Source organism: Rana temporaria, chromosome 1, assembly GCF_905171775.1.
Source record: "Rana temporaria chromosome 1, aRanTem1.1, whole genome shotgun sequence".
NCBI classification, from domain to species: domain Eukaryota; kingdom Metazoa; phylum Chordata; class Amphibia; order Anura; family Ranidae; genus Rana; species Rana temporaria.
In genome coordinates, this window is record NC_053489.1 from 39,210,386 (window position 1) to 39,231,970 (window position 21,585).

Sequence of the window (21,585 nt, forward strand, 5' to 3'; positions counted from 1 at the left end):
CACAACGCAGTCCAAATTGCTGACCATTCAGCACCACACAGTCCATATTCAATATTATAGGCCCAATATCACAGCTGGCTGCCCATTCACCACCCCCCAAGTCCCTGTACTCTGGCAATCCTCTGTATACTCAGCACCATATACAATCTGTACATTTAACAAGATATTTTTGGGGACTACACTGTACTTCACACCATGCACCCCATACCGTGCACACTGAAATTCACTCCCATTCCCTTCACTGCTTTACTGCCAAACCATTCCCGATCATTATTATAATTGTTATCATTATTATTATTATTATTATTATTATGATTTAGAGTAATTGCATTATGTACATTACTATTACAACACGTCTATCACAGGTCCAACAAATGGGAAACAAATTGACACTGTTTACAGTTGTATTTATCTACATTCATTCTTTAAGGTCTTTCTCAGTTGCTGTAATAGGTTTATTGCACTGGATGCTATATATTCTATACCATGCAGTGTTTGTGTATTTGAGGCTTATTTTGAACTTGTATATATATATATATATATATATATATATATATATATATATATATATATATATATATATATATATATATATATATATATTTATATATATATATATATATATATATATATATATATATATATATATATATATATATATATATTGTGTTCATATTTCTTTAAGGTCTTTCTCAATTGCTGTAATAGGTATATTGTACTGGATGCAATATATTCTATATAATGCAGAGTTTGAGCATTTGAGGCTTATTTTGAACTTTTATATCTATTCTGTACCTTTTAAGCAATGTTACCGCTGTGGGACAGCAAGACCAATGTGTGGCATGTTATAGAACAACATAATATAATACAATAGTTCCAAATATATAACTACGAGATATTGATATGTTTATAAGCATTTTATAATTATAAGTTTATAACCCCTTTTTTTTTGTTTCTGCCAAATTAAAGTCCACCTGTATGATTTGGTATTGTGCATTTCAAGACAAGGTACAAAAAAAAGTCTAAAATCTAAAAGTAAAAAAAAAAAAGTTTCAAATGAACAAATGAACAGTATAAAATAATACAAGAAAAATAAATAAAGAAATACAGTAACATTTTATATATATATATATATATATATATATATATATATATATATATATATATATATATATATATATATATATATATATATATATATATATATATATATATATATATATATAGCTTAAAATAATACAACAAAAATAAATGAAGAAATACAGCAAACAAATGTATATATATATATATATATATATATATATATATATATATATATATATATATATTAAAGAAATACAGTAACATATATATATATATATATTAAAGAAATACAGTAACATATATATATATATATATATATATATATATATATATATATATATATATATATATATATATATATATATATATATATATATATATCGTAAAATCAAACACAAAAAGGGATAAGGTTGAGACTCCTTCAGAATCTACCTGAGCTTATTGAGAAAGTAGGTTAATTATTGTGTTATCCAGAAATATAATTCTGTAGGCTATATGGTAGAATAGGCAATATTTTAATATATACAATTAAAAGGATATTTTCGGCTGCATTGAAATAATTGTGAAATGACATTTAAAGGGAAAGTATAGGAACTTTTAAGTGAACTCCTCTCTCCTGTTTAATTGATGATGCTCCTAAATGCAGGAAGTTATGGACACACCTATCTATTAATAATACATATCTTCCTGTAAGAAAATACTCAAGGCAATGAGGCATGTGCAAGGTGTCTTCCTTTAGTAGAGCAAAGACATGGACTAAGTCTACCAGAAAGTGGCCAGTATAGGGTGGGGAGATTGTTCTGAGAATAATGTGTAAGTACATCTCACAAAATACACAAGGAAAACTCTACAGTGAATTCAAAGCAGTCATTAGTAGTCAGCTTTAAGTGATTGTGAACAGTAAGTAAGGAACTCTCTTGATTGTAATACTCGCTGCAAAGCAATAATATCCCAGTAGGTGGTCATCAGTAATGATAGATGTTTGTTTATAATGTCAGCTTTGGAGCTGCTTTTGGAAAGCAAATGATGTTTTGTTTTTTTTCATCCTCTCCCCCCATCTTACTGCAATAGTCTGTAATTTGTTCAGGCGCAACGTGCACCTATCAACAAATAAATCCAATTCTTCCTCTACAAAGCTCTCAATCCAACTTAGTAATTAACTTTGTATTGTAGAACTCCAAGAATAAGCATCTGTCTTCTTAATTGTTACTTAGTAACTCTCATTCCTGGTAGAAACTCTGTTGCATCTTCATTATTAACTTTTTATTTTTTTCTTCTTTTTTTTTTTAATCAAGTACCACTCTGATCTCTGCTAACAAAAAAAAAAATACCCCCCTTGGGCACGATTGCAAATATTGTATAGCCTTTTAAAACTGTAAGGATTTAAAGGATGAAAAATTGCTGTGGGGTTTTTATTACATATCTCCAAAAAAAAAAAAAAAAAAACACCACTGGAATGGATGAATTCTGCTGGGTCTATAAAAACACCCCAAATTGAGCACTTCATATAAAAAATAAAAATAAAAAATACATTCATTGAAATCTTTTAAAATGAAGAATAGGAATAAGCTCCTTTGGGTGGAATCCCAGATCTGGAATCGGTCATAAAAAAAATTAGATGGTTTAGGGGGAACATCTTTTATTTTTTTATTTTTTTTATTTTATTTTTTTCAGGCAAAGGCTCTGGTTTGGGGGTCGGTGGGAGATTCCAAGTGTTTAGATGCCCTCCTCAGCTTTGCTTTTGTTAAAACTGACCAGGGGTTATTGAAAGTGACAGACAAACCCTCAAGTGCTGTGTTTAAATGAGACCAAGGCTTTTCCAGATGGGACCATCTCAATTGCAAATACCCTGCATTGTATAGGACAGACATTGAACACCCTGTTACAAGCACAATATAATTAAAAAGCACGAACATAGAGGCAACCCAACTAGAATCAACGTAATTGGGTAATTTTGGATCACTTAACCTGCAAGGTGCCTGGGAAATAAATAATAAAAAAAATGAACTATTAAGACCTTCCATAGAGAAAAATTGTTAGGTGGAACTCTGGGTCAAGACATCCTTGTGTGTGTTATTATGTTATTTAATACTACTATTACACTACTACTACTACTACTACTACTACTACTACTACTACTACTATTATTATTATTATTATTATTATTATTATTATTATTATTATTATTATTATTATTATTATTAGTATACAACTACTAATAATAATATAAAAAATTATAATGGATGGACTGGTGTCTTTATTCAACCTTATCAACTACAGTATGTAATGATAACAATCATCATCATGAACTACTACTACTACCTACAATAATAATACTATTACTACTATTACTAATAATAATAACAACAACAACATTATGCAATAATATTATGTATTATAATAATAAAATAATCATCTAAATAATATTAATGGATGGACTGGTCTCTTTATTCAACCTTACCAACTACAGTATGTAACTATGTAATGATAACAATGTACTACTACTACTACTACTACTACTATTACCAATAATAATAATAATAATAATAATAATAATAACAACAATATTATGCAATAATATTATGTATTATAATAATAAAATAATCATCTAAATAATATTAATGGATGGACTGGTCTCTTTATTCAACCTTACCAACTACAGTATGTAACTATGTAATGATAACAATGTACTATTACTACTACTATTACCAAAAATAATAATAATAATAATAATAACAACAATATTATGCAATAATATTATGTTTAATAATAATAAAATAATCATCTAAATAATATTAATGGGTGGACTGGTCTCTTTATTCAACCTTATCAACTACAGTATGTAATGATAACAATCATCATCATGAACTACTACTACTACTACCTACAATAATACTGCTACAGCTAATAATAATAATATGTAATATTATAATAATGTACTACCACTACTACTACTACTACTAATATTACTACTAATAATAATAACAACAATATTATGTAATAATAATAAAATAATAATATAAATAATATTAATATTCAAACTTACCAACTACAGTACGAACTATATAATGATAACAATCATCATCATAAACTACTACTACTACCTACAATAATACTGCTACAGCTAACAATAATAATAATAATATGTAATATTATAATAATGTACTACTACTACTACTACTATTACTAATATTAATAATAACAACAACAATATTATGTAATAATATTATCTATTATAATAATAAAATAATCATCTAAATAATATTAATGGATGGACTAGTCTCTTTTTTCAACCTTACCAACTACAGTATGTAACTATGTAATGATAACAATCATCATCATCATTATTATAATGAACTACTACTACCTACATAATACTGCTACAGCTAATAATAAGTAAAAGTACACAAAAAAAATCTTACAAAAATAAACCCTCTTTCTCAGTTCAACCTAAATACACAAAGTGCCTTTCTCTCTGGCTGTAGTCACTTTTTTGTAAATCAAATACGACATTGAATGGTAGTTTGATCAATGTAATAATATACAAAAGCTATTTACAGCAAACAAAAAAAAATGCTGTATGGTCGTTTTTGTATACAGCAATGAAGCGATTAATCAGTGCGTACAAAATCCGATCTGCGCCAAATTGCAAACAGGCCGCCCATGAATATTTGGACTCGCTTTTCTCCTCTTGGCGAAGTGCCCATGTTTCCAACCTGGATCTGGCTTTTTTCCAGAGTTGTTCTTTCTGTGAAGTTGAATTACACCTTGATTACATTTATTTTTACCCTAAAGTATGCCAACATATTAAATCATAGTTTAAAAGAGGAGGGTTATTGATGGTCTACAGGAAAAGGCAAGTTTTCTTTTTGTCAATTAAACCTCAGAAGCTCTGAACTGCACATGTTCTTGAAAACTGGCAGAAAGCAAATCTGGATTTTTTTTTTTACTACACTTATTTCACGCAAAATAAAAAAAAACATCCCATTTTTCGCAGCTCAAAAATTCTGGCGCTGATCAGACACTAGATAAATTCGTCCAATGGTCATTTGCTGGAAAGTTCAAATTGACATCAGAATTTTATGCTATGCAAACCTTCCTCCAGTGTTCAAATGGGATCCAATAAATGTACCGGAATGAAAAGTGTAATAATCACTTGTACTAGTGAGACACTATTTAATTTTTTAGTCATTTTGCTTCTATGGATTCCTGTTGTTATATTTAAAGGGCTGGTTTACTTAACAAACAGCTATGGGAATAATTTATACAACTTAAAAATATGTCCTGATTTATTTTAATCAAACAACCATATTCTTTACAATCATCCCCTAAAAAATAAATTGTCGCCTGCTTTGGCAGATACATTCACCAAACTTTCATTGCAATGAAACTCGCAGTGAATGTTTGCCAGTTGTCACATTACTAAAATTGTAAATATATATATATATATATATATATATATATATATATATATATATATATATATATATATATATATATATATATATATATTGATATATATATATTTACATATATATTATTATTATTATTATTATTATTATTAAATTTGCAAAATTGAAAAAAGATTTAAAAACAAAACCAGTATTATTATATATTGTTTTTTAATAGGCTGAGCACAAGAATAATGAACTTTATTTCAAGCCATGTGACAGTAATTTTCAAATCTCATTGGACTCACCTAAAATAATTGTCGCTTTAACTAAAAAAAAAAAAGAAGGATTCAGCTTTGTAAATAGAGCCAATTATTACTTTATGTTTATCCGTAACATAATCTGACATGATGGTTTGTGGTTATAGCCGCATATAGGACTCACTTCTTTTTTTTTTTATCTGTAGACAAGTGCTCATTTTTCATTATTTTCCTGGTGATAACAGGATAAAGTGGACGCAGTTTTGAGAGGGACTTGTCTTAATGTGTCCCAGTTGACATATATTGTGGGTCATTTGTCACACTCCTGGGGCTACAAGACCAGATCATATGTTTTTTGTTGACAATAAACGCAGCCAGATTTATCAAATCAACACATTTCCCATAGGTCCCAGGAACAGATGATTTTGTTAGTTAACCTAAAGTCCTGCCACCTAGCTGGATGCTGAGCAGCAAAATAAATGCTATTTATTATAGGAAGTCTGCTGCATCCTTTAACTTGCTGTATGTATGGTAATGTTCTGTACTATGATGACTGCAACTGGAAATGTCACTATTCTAATATCATCTGTCAGGTGTGCAGAGTAAAGTACAAAAAATCAGGAAATACAATCTGCAACTTGGATACAATAATTAGGTGTAATTAAATTTAATACGATGATTTTCTATCTATCTATCTATCTATCTATCTATCTATCTATCTATCTATCTATCTATCTATCTATCTATCTCTCTCTCTCTCTCTCTCTCTCTCTCTCTCTCTCTCTCTCTCTCTCTCTCTCTCTCTCTCTCTCTCTCTCTCTCTCTCTCTCTCTCTCTCTCTCTCTCTTTCCATCTCTGTCTCTTAATATATAGATAGATAGATAGATAGATAGATAGATAGATAGATAGATAGATAGATAGATAGATAGATAATTATATATCAATAATATAACAACTATAAGTTTATATTATATATATATATATATAATTTTACATTATATTTATATTATATATGCACATGATTTATATAGTGCCAACAGTTTGTGCAGAACTTTAGCTATTAAAGGGAGATAGTACAGTTGCATTACTACTCAACACCTCAGGGTGAGTAGGGCCCTGCTCATGAGAGCTTACAATCTAAAACATGTATATCTATCTAGATCTATCTATATATATCTATAGATTTATTTATAGATCTAGATATATATACAGAGAGATAGAGTATATAAATAGATAGGTAGATATATATATAGATAGATATTTATGTACATCTCTCTCTCTCTCTCTGTCTCTCCCTCTCTCTCTCTCTCTCTCTCTCTTTCTCTCTGTCTCTCTGTGTCTCCGTCTCTCTCTTTCTATCCCTGTCTCTCTCTGTCTCTCTCTCTCTCTGTCTCTCTCTCTCTCTCTCTCTCTCTCTCTCTTTCTCTCTCTCTGTCTTTTTCTCTGTCTCTTTTTCTATTTCTGTCTCTCTCTCTCTCTCTCTCTCTCTCTTTCTCTCTTTCTCTCTCTGTCTCTGTGTGTGTGTGTGTGTGTGTGTGTGTCTCTCTCTCTCCCTCTCTCTTAATATATCATATAGCTATATATATATATGTGTGTATATATATATATATATATATATATATATATATATATATATATATATATATATATATATATATATATATATATATATAATGATTATATGTATGTATGTATGTATAGAGAGAGAAAGAGGGACAGGACACACACACACACAGAAAGAGAAAGACTAGATACATAGAAAGATAGAGATATATACATAGAAAGATAGAGATATATACATAGATATATAGATTGATTTTATGTAAACTCCATTAGTACCTTCAATTTATTTTATGAATGCCTGGACATGCAGCAATCAAATAAATGAGATAAAATAAATACTGATGCCAAATTCATACTTGGGGGCAGCGCTATGAAACTTGCAACGAGTTTCCACTGTTTATTACTGGTAATTAAAGCAATTGTTTAAAACAAATATATATATATATATATATTCTCTTTCTCTCTGTGGAGAGAGAGAGAATAATATATATATATATATACATAGAGAGAGAGTGGGAGAGAGGCTGTGTGTGTGTATATATATATATTCTTTCTCTCTCTCTCTCTCTCTCTCTCTCTCTCTGTACATAGAGGGAGAGAGAGAGAGAGAGAGAGGGGGGGCTGTATGTATATATATATATATATATATATATATATATATATATATTCTCTCTCTGTACATATATATATATATATATATATAGAGAGAGAGAGAGAGAGAGAGAGGGCTGTATATACGTATATATATATTCTCTCTCTCTCTCTCTCTCTCTCTCTCTCTCTCTCTCTCTCTCTCTCTGTACATATATATATATATATATATATATATATATATATATATATATATATATATAGAGAGAGAGAGAGAGAGAGAGGGCTGTATATATATTATATATTCTCTCTCTCTCTGTATAGAGAGAGAGGGGGCTGTATATATATATAGATTCTCTCTCTCTCTCTCTCTCTCTCTCTCTCTCTCTCTCTCTCTCTCTCTCTCTCTCTCTCTCTCTCTCTACAGAGAGAGAGAGAGATGTCCCTTTTAATCACCTTATTGCAGTCTGATTTTTACAATCTTATCCTACCTGCTTCTGAATAATCTGTTGAAAAAGAAATGTGGGGGGAGAGGTGGGAAGTGGGGGGAGGGGGTGGAATTAATGTATCTGAATATTTCATATATAACAGATCCAAAAAGAGATCCCTCCCTGGGTGTGGAAGGGTTAATTGCAGGGAGGTGACGTCACCTGGAGGTCCAGCAGAGCTGTAGATAGGGAGAGGATGAGGAGGCTGCAGAGGATGTGAGGCTGGGCTGTGTGGTGTATCACACTGGGGGCTGGAAAAGCACTTCTCACCTTCCAGCCTGTCTGTGGCTAATAGAGACGAGGAGATGCTGCATGTGTCTTCCTAACCCACACTGAGCACAAGGACTGCCGGCACCTCCTCACCGCAAGATGTGCACAGGAGTCCTATAGACACATCTTCTCTCTACTTCTTCTAGGTATTCATTCCACTTGTCTTCTCTTCTTCCTTTCTCTGGTCATTTATTTACTCCTTGTGTGCTATGCTCTCGTTTTAATTATTGCAAACTGCAATTTAATAACTGCAAACTGTCCTTCTGTGGAATGATGATGAAAGTGTTTTCTTTTTCTTTTATACATACATTGTCGGGTTGTGAAGGAGTTCATTTGATATTATTTTCGCTTTATTTTACTCTTATACATATATAACTGTCATCTGCTTTTCCCCCTATTTTGTCCTTGTTGCTCTGTTTGTTCTATTTTTTCTAGTTCTATTTTTTCTTTTCTTTTTATCATTTTTTGGGGGACTTTTTCATTGTTGAACTTTTAATAGTCACATTATTATTGGTATTATTACTATTATGCTATTGTATTATTTGATATTACTTTAGGTTTATTTTACATTTATATTTACATTTAAAATTGTCATTGCTTTTCCCCCCTATTTTTTTCTTATTGATATGTTTGTTATTTTTTTATAGTTCGGTTTTCCATTTTCTTTTTTTTATTATTATTATTATTATTATTATTATTATTATTATTATACAGCGCCAATAGCTTGCGCAGCGCTTAACAAAATAAAGGCAGTCATTACAGTTACATTACAATTTGGTAAAAGAGGAATCAGAGGGCCCTGCTCAATAGAGCTTTTTATGATTTTTTATATATTTTTTTTTCATTGTTGAAATTTTAATCTCAATATTATTATTAGAAGTAGTAGTAGTAGTAGTTGTCGTAGTAGGATTTATGCAAAATAAAATATGTTCAGACTAGGCCAGTATATTACGAACATGTGTTTAGCTAGAAAATATCTATTACATTTTTATATGACCTATTACTATTTTTTTATATGACCTATTACTATTTTTTAATATGACTTATTAGTATTTTTTAATATGACACATTACTATTTTTATATGACGCATTACTCTTTTTTTATATGACTTATTACTGATTTTTTTTAATGAAATTATTATTTCCATCCTCTGTACTGTATGTAACTTGCAGTCCTCAGAACACACTTGTGAAATTAGTTTATTCCTCTTCATACTGGAGAGGCAAAGAATAAACTAGAATCCTGCAGGACTACTACATATATATATATATATATATATATATATATATATATATATATATATATATATATATATATATATATATATATATATATATATATATATATATATATATATATATATATATATATATATAAAATGTATATATATATATATATATATATATATATATATATATATATATAATGTTATAATGTATATATAATATATATATATATATATATATATATTGGGTTGGGGTTAGGGTTAGGTCCATTTCTATTATATTCTATTATGTTCTATTATTTCTATTATTATTATTACAGGTCTATTGTTCATTTGCTTCTATAAACCCACTTGATCAATTAAAAGACAGGCGACATGTAGAGATAACATCTTTTGGACTATGTAGAAGCAGTGATGGCAGGTGTTTATGTCACAAACTTTTACAAACCCCAAATTCTTCAAGTTCATTTTGAGCAATTTGTTTTCATTTAATCAATCAATACAAAAGCTTAATATAATTCTTATTTTCTATTTATAAATTTGAAATAAATGTATTTGTATATTAAATCTTAATATAATTCTTTTTTTTTAAATATAAATTTAGTTATAACTTAAAAAAAAACTAACACAAACAATTTTGTCAGTCCAAATCTATAAATAAGAAATGTTCATTATGCATATATTTGAAAGAGAGAGAGAGATAGATAGATAGATAGATAGATAGATAGATAGATAGATATATAGATAGATAGATAGATAGATAGATAGATAGATAGATAGATAGATAGATAGACTGATTTTGTATTCTGTTAAGTTAAATGACCCAACAGACAATATTTAAAAACACATTTTAAACATCTACATTATGTTTAAGTTATTTCTTTAGTAAACGTATTTATGGAGAAATTATTTTTTTATATACATTAGTTATGGATAAATCATTAATCAGGGACTGTACGGTAGTAAAATAAATAGCTACAGCCTAGTTTTCCAACATATTAAAAGGTCATTGTTTAGTTGACATGTGAAAGGAGTGTTGGCGAGATGGATTGTGGCGTTTTGTGTGATCTCATCATATGAGATCTGTCTCATTCATGGCTGCCTCATCTTGTGTTTAATGAGAATAGTTCTGGGTTACATGCAGTCTTGCAGAGTAAAGAGGTTAATTGTGTTTTAATTAATAGTTACATTATGGACAGCCTTGCTTTGTAAACAGAACACCCTGTAGCAAAGCATACATCACCTATTGTTTGCACATGCAGATGCCTTCCCAGGCACATCTATACACAATTGGTTACTTTGTAGGCAGCAATTGGACAATTAAGAAACGCTTAAAATGGGCAATTTTTCTAATGGCTGCACTGTATCACTGCTGAGCTAGCTAAATTGTTAAGGATTCCAACTGCTAAGATTTAGCTTAATACATTTGTGAATATTAAGCTTAATAAAAAATCTATTGTAGCCCAAATTACTTAAGCTAACAACATATATTTTATTAAAATGTTTAATTAACATAAATATAATATTTAGTAATTTTTTTCTCTTCTTCTTATATTATTAAGACCATCTATATTACTACCTGTCCTCAAGTCCCTCCAACAGTTCACAAAGGAAGTCTATTTAGTAATACCGAAAACCCTAACCCTTTCGCCTTAACATATGTGCTTGTGAGGCCCCGTACACAGCCAGAAACTCGATCGGAGCTGAATTCTGCCGAGAAACCCGGCCGTGTGTACACTTTTGGCCGATGAAGCTGACGAGGATCTCGGCGAGGAAATAGAGAACATGTTCTCTATTTCCTCGTTGTTCAATGGGAAATTTCGGCTCGCCGAGATCCTCGGTGGCTTCACAAGGAACTCGACGAGCAAAACGATGTGTTTTGCCTGTCGAGTTCCTCGGACGTGTGTATGGGGCCTAACACTGATGGGCTATTTTGGAAAGGATTGAATACATTTAGCCCATGGAACCTGCACACATAACACTATGGAGAACCACAGCCCTCTGATCTGGCCCCCAGTTATTTTACCTCCCTGTTCCCCTAATTTATTGGTAATTAAAAGAGTAAATCAAAATGATTAACTTGTATTTTCATCTAAACATTACTCATTATATATGTATTTTTTTTTCTTTTCTTATAGGCAACTACCACACCAAAGAAATTCCTTCCACTGATATCTACAGAGATGGCTACCAGCCCACTTGCAGGCACTAACGACATTCTCCTGGCTTCCCCACCAACTAGCTACCAACAAGACACTATTGGCCAGGCCAGGGTCGGTCACCCGGGCATGAAGCCTAACCAAGTCAGCCAGGTCATTCTGTACGGCATCCCGATTGTATCTCTGGTCATTGACGGCCAGGAGAGATTGTGTCTCGCCCAAATTTCCAACACCCTCTTAAAGAACTATAGCTACAATGAGATCCATAACAGGCGGGTAGCACTTGGTATCACTTGTGTGCAGTGCACTCCAGTGCAACTGGAAATATTGAGGAGGGCAGGAGCAATGCCTATCTCTTCAAGAAGATGTGGGATGATCACCAAGAGAGAGGCTGAGAGACTTTGCAAGTCCTTCTTAGGAGAAAACAGGCCTCCAAAACTGCCAGATAACTTTGCATTTGATGTGACTCATGAATGTGCTTGGGGAAGCAGAGGAAACTTCATCCCAGCAAGGTACAACAGCTCACGGGCGAAGTGCATCAAATGCACATACTGCAACATGTACTTCTCTCCCAACAAGTTTATCTTCCACTCACATCGAACACCAGAGGCTAAATACACACAGCCAGATGCTGCCAACTTTAACTCTTGGAGAAGACACTTAAAACTGACAGATAAGACTTCGGCAGAAGAAATTTTGTTTGCCTGGGAAGATGTGAAAGCCATGTTTAATGGGGGAAGCCGTAAGAGAGCTCTAAGTCATGGACACTGCCATTCATTGAACTCTGTAAAGGCACCTAATGGAGTCTTGTCACATATGATTGGGCAAGAACTTAACCAGAAGAGGCCACGGTTTGAAGAGGAGGAAGAGATCGAGTCCCCCAACATCACAAATAAGGCTCCAAGAAGTTACCCTGTCATTCCAGTGCCCAGCAAAGGGTTTGGCGTGTTGCAAAAGTTTCAAGCTAGTACTCTTTTTCCAAGTCCCTACACCTTTCCTGCCTTTGGCTTGTGTCAGAAGAAAGATGACAGTGACGCTGTTAATGGTCAGAAGACCAGTGCCCTATCTGGTCTCTTCTGGCCTGGGAGAAAAGATGCATTTTATCCCCCTTTTTGTATGTTTTGGCCACCTAGAGCCCCAGGTGGCCTTCCAGTTCCTACCTATCTCCAGCCTCAGCCTAGCGCCCTTAGCTCCATCACAGACAACCCTACTTTGAGACAGGCCTTCCTTGAGCTAGCTGACCAGAGTGATGGCAGCAGTCTCAGCACAACTGGGGACAGTCTCTTTGAAAATGAGTGTTCCAGCTCTCCTGTATCCAGTGAAATCAGGCCTTCCTCTGAAACTAGAACCAATGTTTTGGAGGTTCCCCCTTTCCCCATCAGGAAGCAAAGCTACCACTCAGCCTTCAGGCCAGTGGTCAAGGACACAGATAGCATTGCCAAACTGCATGGCAACCTTGAGGACTTCCCTGGCGATCGGCACATCTCACCTGGGACCAGCTGCAGTTACCAAAGTGACAGCTCAGACTCAGATGAAGAGCAGGATGTGGATGTGGAAACCAACAAACAGCCTGATGAGGAGGAAGAGGAGAGCCTAAGCAGCCAGTTCCTCCAAAGCAGAGGTCTGGCGGAAAGCAATGAGAAAACATGCAAGGACAGGTCCCCTTTCTCTGGTTCCAGAAGCGAAGCCCAGGCTGAGAAACTGGAAAGCGTAGAGCATCCTTCTTCCACCCCAAAAGACTCAAGCCCCCGTCATACATCACTGGAGGAGCCCTGCTACAAAGAAGTAAATATCACCCCGCCGGGCTGCTGAGCTAATTATTATTATTTAAATGCAGCTTTAGGCTGAACGGGTTATGTATGCATAATAAGATTGATAACTAGATGCCCTAAAGAAATGAAATCTTCAATGTGTTTAGCTTTTTAACACAATGCCACAGAGAGCAATGTTTTACATGCAAATAGGCCCCTCTCTACTTGATGGAGGTGTGTGTGCTTTTTCCTAGACCCATATGGTATATTTTATATGCTGTGAAGCCTTATAGAGAGAGTGTTGATAATTACAGTCATGGAACAACAAGCTCTTAATAGACCTGAATTTTTCTGTAGAAAAACAGGCGTGTATATTATGTGGTTTCATATGTCGCTTTAAACAGTAATTTATACATTTGGTATATTGTAATGTATGCAGCCAATTCTGTGCATATAGCAGATACATTATGTTTCTTTATTGTAGACGCAAAAAGGCAAGGAAGATAATGGTAACTTACCCCCGAAGGACGATTCCTACGCAGGTAATTTTTCTGTACTGGCTTTTAACTCTGAGAGACTGAATTATTCAATTAACAGATTGCTATTCTGAGCAGCTGAGTAACTCGCAGTTCAATAATATTCTGTAGTTGCCTATAGAGTCGTTACTAGATTGAAAACTGTTAATTGTAAAGGTATCTACACACTTTAGTGTAGGTTTGCTTAATTTGGCTACTTATGGTTGAACAGAAGAATCTTAATATATCTGTAATCAAAATCTGACCATGGCAGAGAAGCCCTGCCCATTTTTTTATTTTTATTTATTTATTGGGAAAAAACGATCCTCTGGGTTAGATTCCTAGCTTATATCTGTTGTTTTTCTCCAAAAGAGGCCAGTCTCAGGGAGGCCTACTAAACACAATTTGCCCCATTCCAAAGGGATAAGTATGAACTTGTGCCCAGCGCAAACAATCTTTGTGCCATAGTTTTTCATTAGACAAATTTGTTAGATTTTTCTACAGATAGGCAACAAAGCAGGACCAGCCAGCCTTCAACGTCTGTAGGCCGCTTAAGAATTAAGCATTAGCTGACATGTACACAATTAAAAGGCAGCTTGTGACCTTTCATCTTACCAGATGATCCCATGGGGGTCTATGCTAAAGCAACCCACAAACATGAGGTGGCAGTTGGAAGATCTGATTATTGCAGTAGAATGAACTTAGCATCCAAATGCGCAATAGTTTCAGTAGAATTTTTATTTTATTCGCTTGTTCACCTAGAGCAGTGGTCTCCAAACTGAGGTCCACGGGTCTGATGAAGTCCTTTGCTTGCCATTATCCGGACCCTTGGGGCACTGTTCCTCTCTCTGAAGCCTCGTACACAAGACCGAGGAACTCGACGGGCGAAAACACATTGTTTTCCTCGTCGAGTTCCTTGTTAGGCTGTCGAGGAACTCGACAAGGCAAGTTTCTCTATTCCCGTCGAGGAAAAAGAAGACATGGTCTATTTTTGGCTCGACGGGATCCTCGACAGTTTCCTCATCGAAAAATGTACACACGACTGGTTTCCTCGGCAAAAAAAAAAATCCCTGCAAGTTTCTTGCTGGTTTTTGCCAAGAAACTCGGTCGTGTGTACGAGGCCTCACTTCAACAATGGGGTATTTTTCCTCCCACTGACACCAATGATTGGGCACTATTTCTCCTACATCTAACCACAGGGTTGCTATGTAATTTTTTTACTCCCACTGACCACCAAGTCTTAGGCACATTATACCTTTGGGATGGGGCAAAACGCGCTTAGTAGACAACACAGAGACTGGTCTCTTTTGGAGAAAAACAACAGATATCATCCAGGAAGAATCTAACCCAGAGGATTATCTACTTCCACTTTGCCACAGTGTGGCCCCCTAAAGTCTGATGGGCAGTAAACTGGCCCTTTGTTTAGAAAATTTGGAGACCCCTGACCTAGAAGATACCCCTGTCTTTGGCCTTTTCTTGAGAGAAAAGTACCATTGTCTTGCAGAATTTATTTTGGGTTATTGACTTTTCCCACATTCGGTCAAACAGGTGGCATCAGTAGAGGTCAAAGAGTTCTGAAAGTAGACCATTTCCCGACTTGACCATTATTGGGCAGCAGTAGAACCTATAAAACCTGATTGCGATGACTTCCATTATCTCAGATTCATGAAACAAGTATATTTTCAATGTCTATATAGCATCTATATCATGTGAAATATTTGGTTTTGATCTATGTATATTATTTGTGTTCAATTAAAAAAGACTTTATCGCTGGCTTTCATAGTTTAGCACAACACTATTAAAGTATCATAACCATTTTTTTTTTACATTGCACACCTATGCCTTTATGAGAATATTTTACCCTAAGCGCTACCATGTTGAGTAATTATCTTTAGCCCCTAAGAGGAGAAATCTAAGGCTGGCCATACGTTATACAAATTTCTTATTCAATTTCCTTTAGATTTACCTTGATCTATGTAGTGCAAGGGCCTGCCTGATTGCATACAAATTGAAAGGGTTTAGGTTTTGACCTCATATTTAATGGTTTTAATAAATCTAAAGGAAAAATGTATAATGTATGGCCAGCCTAACTCCATTTAGCTGCTATTCAGAAGAGTCAGAGGTTTAATAAATAAATGGTAATAAGCTCATTCATTTTCTCACTGCTGATTACCCAGTGATGTCATGGCGTGGTGTGATCTTGCTTCATATTTTTTTTTTTCATTGCATTTTTTGCTGTATACAAACTACTGGCTATGTCCTTTTTGCTTAGGTACATGGGAATGTTTTTCTATATATATATATATATATATATATATATATATATATATATATATATATATATATATATATGTATATATATACCTTCCTATGAAACTAAGCAAGAAGGATATAGTCAGTAGTCTGTATACAAAACAAAATTAATGTGTCACATATGAAGCAAGATCATATCCATACATATATGCTGATAAGGAGGGAGACTAGAGAAAGATTCATAAAGTATTAGGTATTTTATATTATTATTATTGTTAATATTATTATACAGGATTTATATAGCGCCAACAGTTTGCTCAGCGCTTCACAAAATAAAGCCAAACTTTACAATACAATTTGGTACAACAGAGCCCTGATCGTTAGAGCTTACATTCTACTTATCCATATTTATCTTTCAATTTATCCTTTTGTCTGTTTATCTGTCTGTCTATCTCTTGACGGTCACATTGGCACAGTCAGTCTGTATGTTGTAATGGATAAGCGGAGACCTGTTTGAGCCCTAGCTGCCATGTTAAATCTTCATTTACATCAGCCTGCCATGCGCCAGGTGCCCTTCTATTAACACAAAAGGTTACAGGGCAAGACCAGTATTACTAGACTTAATGAATCAAATGTGAACCGGGACTTTTCTTGGGAACAGTGTCATAGCTCTCCTGTCATTGTAAAACTATAACTATACACTATAGCTGCTCTACTTTCTGGTGTCAGATTAGACCCGTGTATGCCTGTGAATGTAAACCTTATATGTTTAAGTATTTCGGTTTAAAGATTCCATCTTATCTTGTGACCCCAGAGCTGTAGAGGAAGTAAGAGACCCAGCAAACCTGCACATTCACCTGCTTGCTGGGACTCCTAGTTCCTTGGACTAGAATGACTTCTTGTCTACACACTTTGGTTCATTCTCATAAATACATAAATAAAAAGTAATTTTCATATAAAATACTGTATGTGATTATCAAACTGTAGAATGGCGAATTTGAAAAAATCCAAGCTAAAAGAGTGGGAAATATCCACCTTTAGGAAACCACATTGTAACATTAAACATGTAAATAAAATAAAAAAATGGAAATCACATTTGTACTGTACATGGTCATTCTGGTTCTTAATTATAAGTATTTTTTTTTTTTTTTTTAAGTATAATACAGTAGTTGCCATAAAGAATTGTGAAATTTGGTGTTATATAATTGTTAGTATTCGGGATTATCGTCTGTGATATTTCAAGAAAGCAGAGGTGTTCAGAGGTTTTAGATGGGTTTTTAACAAGCATTGCCCTGTATATAAAAAAGACTTATACTATTCTGAGACAGAAGGCTTGGGTTGAAAACGGCCAATATTCAATAATAACACAAACCCCGACGTCACACAACCAAATATGAGCAGGAGTATTTTCTAACTGCTAATCTAAAGATTATATTGTTATTAGCTGCATTGTTAGGGCTGGTATGGTTTGGTATTACATACCCAAATACATTCATCACAGTAGATGCTAGCGGCAAAGGAAATAGTTCTTGTGCCCCGGTGCCGGCAATGGCAAAAAAAAGTACATCTGTTAAAACCCAAGTTTGCAACCTCCTTGACCAGTTTAGGAGTTAATTCGTTTTTTTATACTATTATCCTCATTTGGTCATCACGCCCAGAGACCATAAACATAACAAGAAGGTTCTTTAGTCATGTTGACCAAACTTCCAAAGACATGGCATTACCAGATACAGGAATATTTTTCCTTGTAAGATCGAAACATGATTCAAATTGTTTCTAGAGCCATCCCCTAAACATATTTTGGAGAATCCCTGCAATTGAATGGCCAATGTTAAGGATCCCTTAATTGTCATTAGACAGGAACTGGATATTTTGGCTGAAAAAAAACATAGACTTTGTGGAATGGTTTCAGTCAATGTTGCAATGACTGATAAATTAGATGATGAGTAAATTCACAAATTCTTAAAAAAAAAAAAAAGGATCTGCACATGTATGTCCAGCTTGGCTTATGAAAATATGTTAATTAAGCTGTACCGTATTTAGTATTACTATGAACAATTTGAAAAATTGATTTTGGTCAGACACCAGTCTTCAGACAACTGTTCCTGTCAAGGACATCTGTATGAATTGCTGAAACAAGTATTTCTCAGTTCAGGAGTAAAGAAATGGTTGTCTGTTACAAATTTGTTGGGATAATTAGCAATCAATGCAATTTAAACCCAGTCTATAGTTGGCCTTATACACTTTGATCTGATCATGAAAGAGTAAATCAGTTGGTCCTCCTTTTAACTTGCATGCCAAACTGTCTTCTCTCAATCATAGCCTATGAGGTGTCAGCAGAGATCTATCTGTAGAAATTGATAGAAAATCAGATTATAAATTTCACTCAATCCAGCTCAGATGGTAATTACCAGCTTTGTTCACGCATTTGTGAAACATGCAGTAAACGTCACATCATTACCCATACTATGCAACTATATTGCTTTGTGTGTGGTCACCCTCAGGCCCCGTACACACGTCCGAGGAACTCGACAGGCCAAACTCATCGATTTGTTTGTCGAGTTCTGTGTGAAGCCGCCGAGGATCTCGGCGAGCCAACTTTCCTCATTGAACAACGAGGAAATAGAGAACATGTTCTCTATTTGGCTCGACGAGCTTTGGCTCAGCAGAATTCAGCTCCGATCAAGTTTCTGGCTGAATTCTGCCGAGAAACTCGGTCGTGTGTACGGGGCCTAAGACCCCTTTCACATTGAGGAGTTTTTCAGGCGGTACAGAGCTAAAAATAGCGCTGCTATACTGCCTGAAAAACTCCTGCCCAGCAACCTCAATGTGAAAGCCGGAGGGCTTTCACACTGAGGCGATGCGCTGGCAGGAGAGAAAAAAATCTCCTGTCAGCAGCATCTTTGAAGCAGTGAGAGGAGCGGTATGTATACCGCTCCTTCACCGCTCCTTCCCATTTAAAACAACGCTATTTTTAGCGGCACTATACCGCCACCAGGGCTCCCGCCCCAGTGTGAAAGGGGCTTAAGAAAGGACATTAGGGGGGTTATGAAGCATGTAATTTGAGCTTGAGGCTCTATTTGGCTTCTAAAAAGGGCGGGCTCGGTGGTTCTCGTTGCCGATCACTGAGGGGGGCGATTGCCTCATTCCCGTCCATCTCCCGCAGAAGGGGGTTATTCGCTGCCTTCCTGTCTGTCTCCCACAGAGGGGGGGGGGGTGTTGTTAGTTCCCCCCCCCCAAAAAAAAATATATTGAGCACCGGCCACCACTGGTGACTTCTATCATGTTCAAGCAAAAATACAGTTTTTGTTTGTTTTCCATGCATGGGATTGGGTATTCTTTGCAAAGTTAACTTTCACTACATTAACTAAGCTAAGGGATCATTCCATTGCAGCCTATTTACTTTTAGTAAATCAACCTCTAGAAATCAATTGAACTGCCAAATTATCACCTTTTATCCCTCTCACAGATGACAGATAGATATGAAATATGGCATCCAGGTTAGCTGATATTGACCAAAAGCTATTGCTCCCTTAATATAGGATTTGCTCTGGGATAAACATTTTGCACACAACATGTGAGGCCTCGTACACACGACCAGTTTCCTCGGCAGAATCCATCAAGAAACTTGGTGGGAGTGTACATTTTTCATCGAGGAAACTGTCGAGGAACTCGTCGAGCCAAAAAGAGAGCATGTTCTCTTTTTCCTCGACGGGAATGGAGAAAATTGGCTTGTCGAGTTCCTCGACAAGCCTCAGGCCTCGTACACACGACCGAGTTACTCATCGGGCGAAACACATCGACAAGCTTGCTTTGCGTACACATTGTCAAGACAAAATCTCCTCGTTCTCAAACGCGGTGACATACAACACATACAACGGCAAAGGAAGTTCGATTCCACTGGCACAACTCTTAGGGCTGGTTTTGCTAATCTCATGTGTTTGCGTGTTAAGTAAAAGTTTGTTAAGAGACGATTTGCACTTTACAGTCTGTTACAGCTTGAAAAATGTGTTCTCTCCATTACAAATGCTAATTTTACTCCAGTCTCATTCTTTCTTCTGAGCAAGCGCGGGTTTCTTAGCATACACACGCTCGAGTTCCTCGTCGAAAACCAGCCCGACCAGGAACTCGACGAGCCAATTTGAGACTCCCGTCGAAGAAATAGAGAACTTGCTCTCTTTTTGGCTCGTTGAGTTTCTCGACAGTTTCCTCGACGAAAATGTACACACGACCGGTTTCCTCGGCAAAAAAATATCTCCCAGCAAGTTTCTTGCTGGTTTTTGCTGAGAAACTCGGTCGTGTATGCGAGGCCTAACAAGAACTCGACGAGGAAAACTATGTGTTTCGCCCGCCGAGTTCCTTAACCGTGTGTACGAGGCCTCACACTTTTTACCCTAGGCATTCATGTCTGTAGGCTGTCAAGGAGTGTCCACCAGCAGATCATTTACAAATGTCCAATTCCTGCAGCCTGCCTTAATGCATAAGAGTCATTGTGATATATGCCTCAATCCAGACTCCAGGCAAACAAATAAATACACATATACTATAACTTGTTTACTTGCCAAAGGATTTATAATTTTGTCCATCAAGTCCTGAGATTTCTACAGCCTAGATGGACAGCATAGCCAGGTTAGTGACGTCAGATTTCTCTACTGCAGTTAAACAACACAGCTTGGTCACCTACCTGCCCCCCAGCCTGAGACTGGATAATAAAAGAGCAGCAGTAGAATAATAATGTGTATATATATATATATATATATATATATATATATTTTTTTTTTGTACCAGAGCCGCCAAGCCTGATTGGTCCAAGAGCTGTCTCCCCCATTCTATTCTCCGTACTGTTTTTTCATTTTATATTTGGTATGAGAATGCAGTTGACAATAAAATTGGCTGCAACACTTGGCCAATGTAGCAATGCTAAAACAACAGTATTCTTTTTGATAGTACAGTTTAAAACTGAACTGGTGGTACTGGGTCTACTAGTAGGCACTAAGTAGTGAGTGTTGGGTGGATGGCGGCCGGTCTGTTATCT

General features: G+C 35.0%; 1 protein-coding gene across 2 annotated transcripts in view; it reads left to right on the forward strand.

The window, feature by feature from the left end:
• The window catches only part of SKOR2 (SKI family transcriptional corepressor 2), a 57,159-nt gene that overhangs the window by 2,465 nt on the left and 33,109 nt on the right, over positions 1-21,585 (forward strand). Inside the window, exons 1-3 of one of the 2 annotated variants that reach the window (XM_040336676.1) lie at positions 8,569-8,792; positions 12,011-13,816; positions 14,267-14,324. In XM_040336676.1, coding sequence (XP_040192610.1) covers positions 12,056-13,816; positions 14,267-14,324 — 1,819 coding nt within the window. In that variant the 5' untranslated portion in view covers positions 8,569-8,792; positions 12,011-12,055. Of the gene's footprint in view, positions 1-8,568; positions 8,793-12,010; positions 13,817-14,266; positions 14,325-21,585 lie in introns of those variants that run through there. The other variant, XM_040336667.1, reaches the window with a different exon arrangement.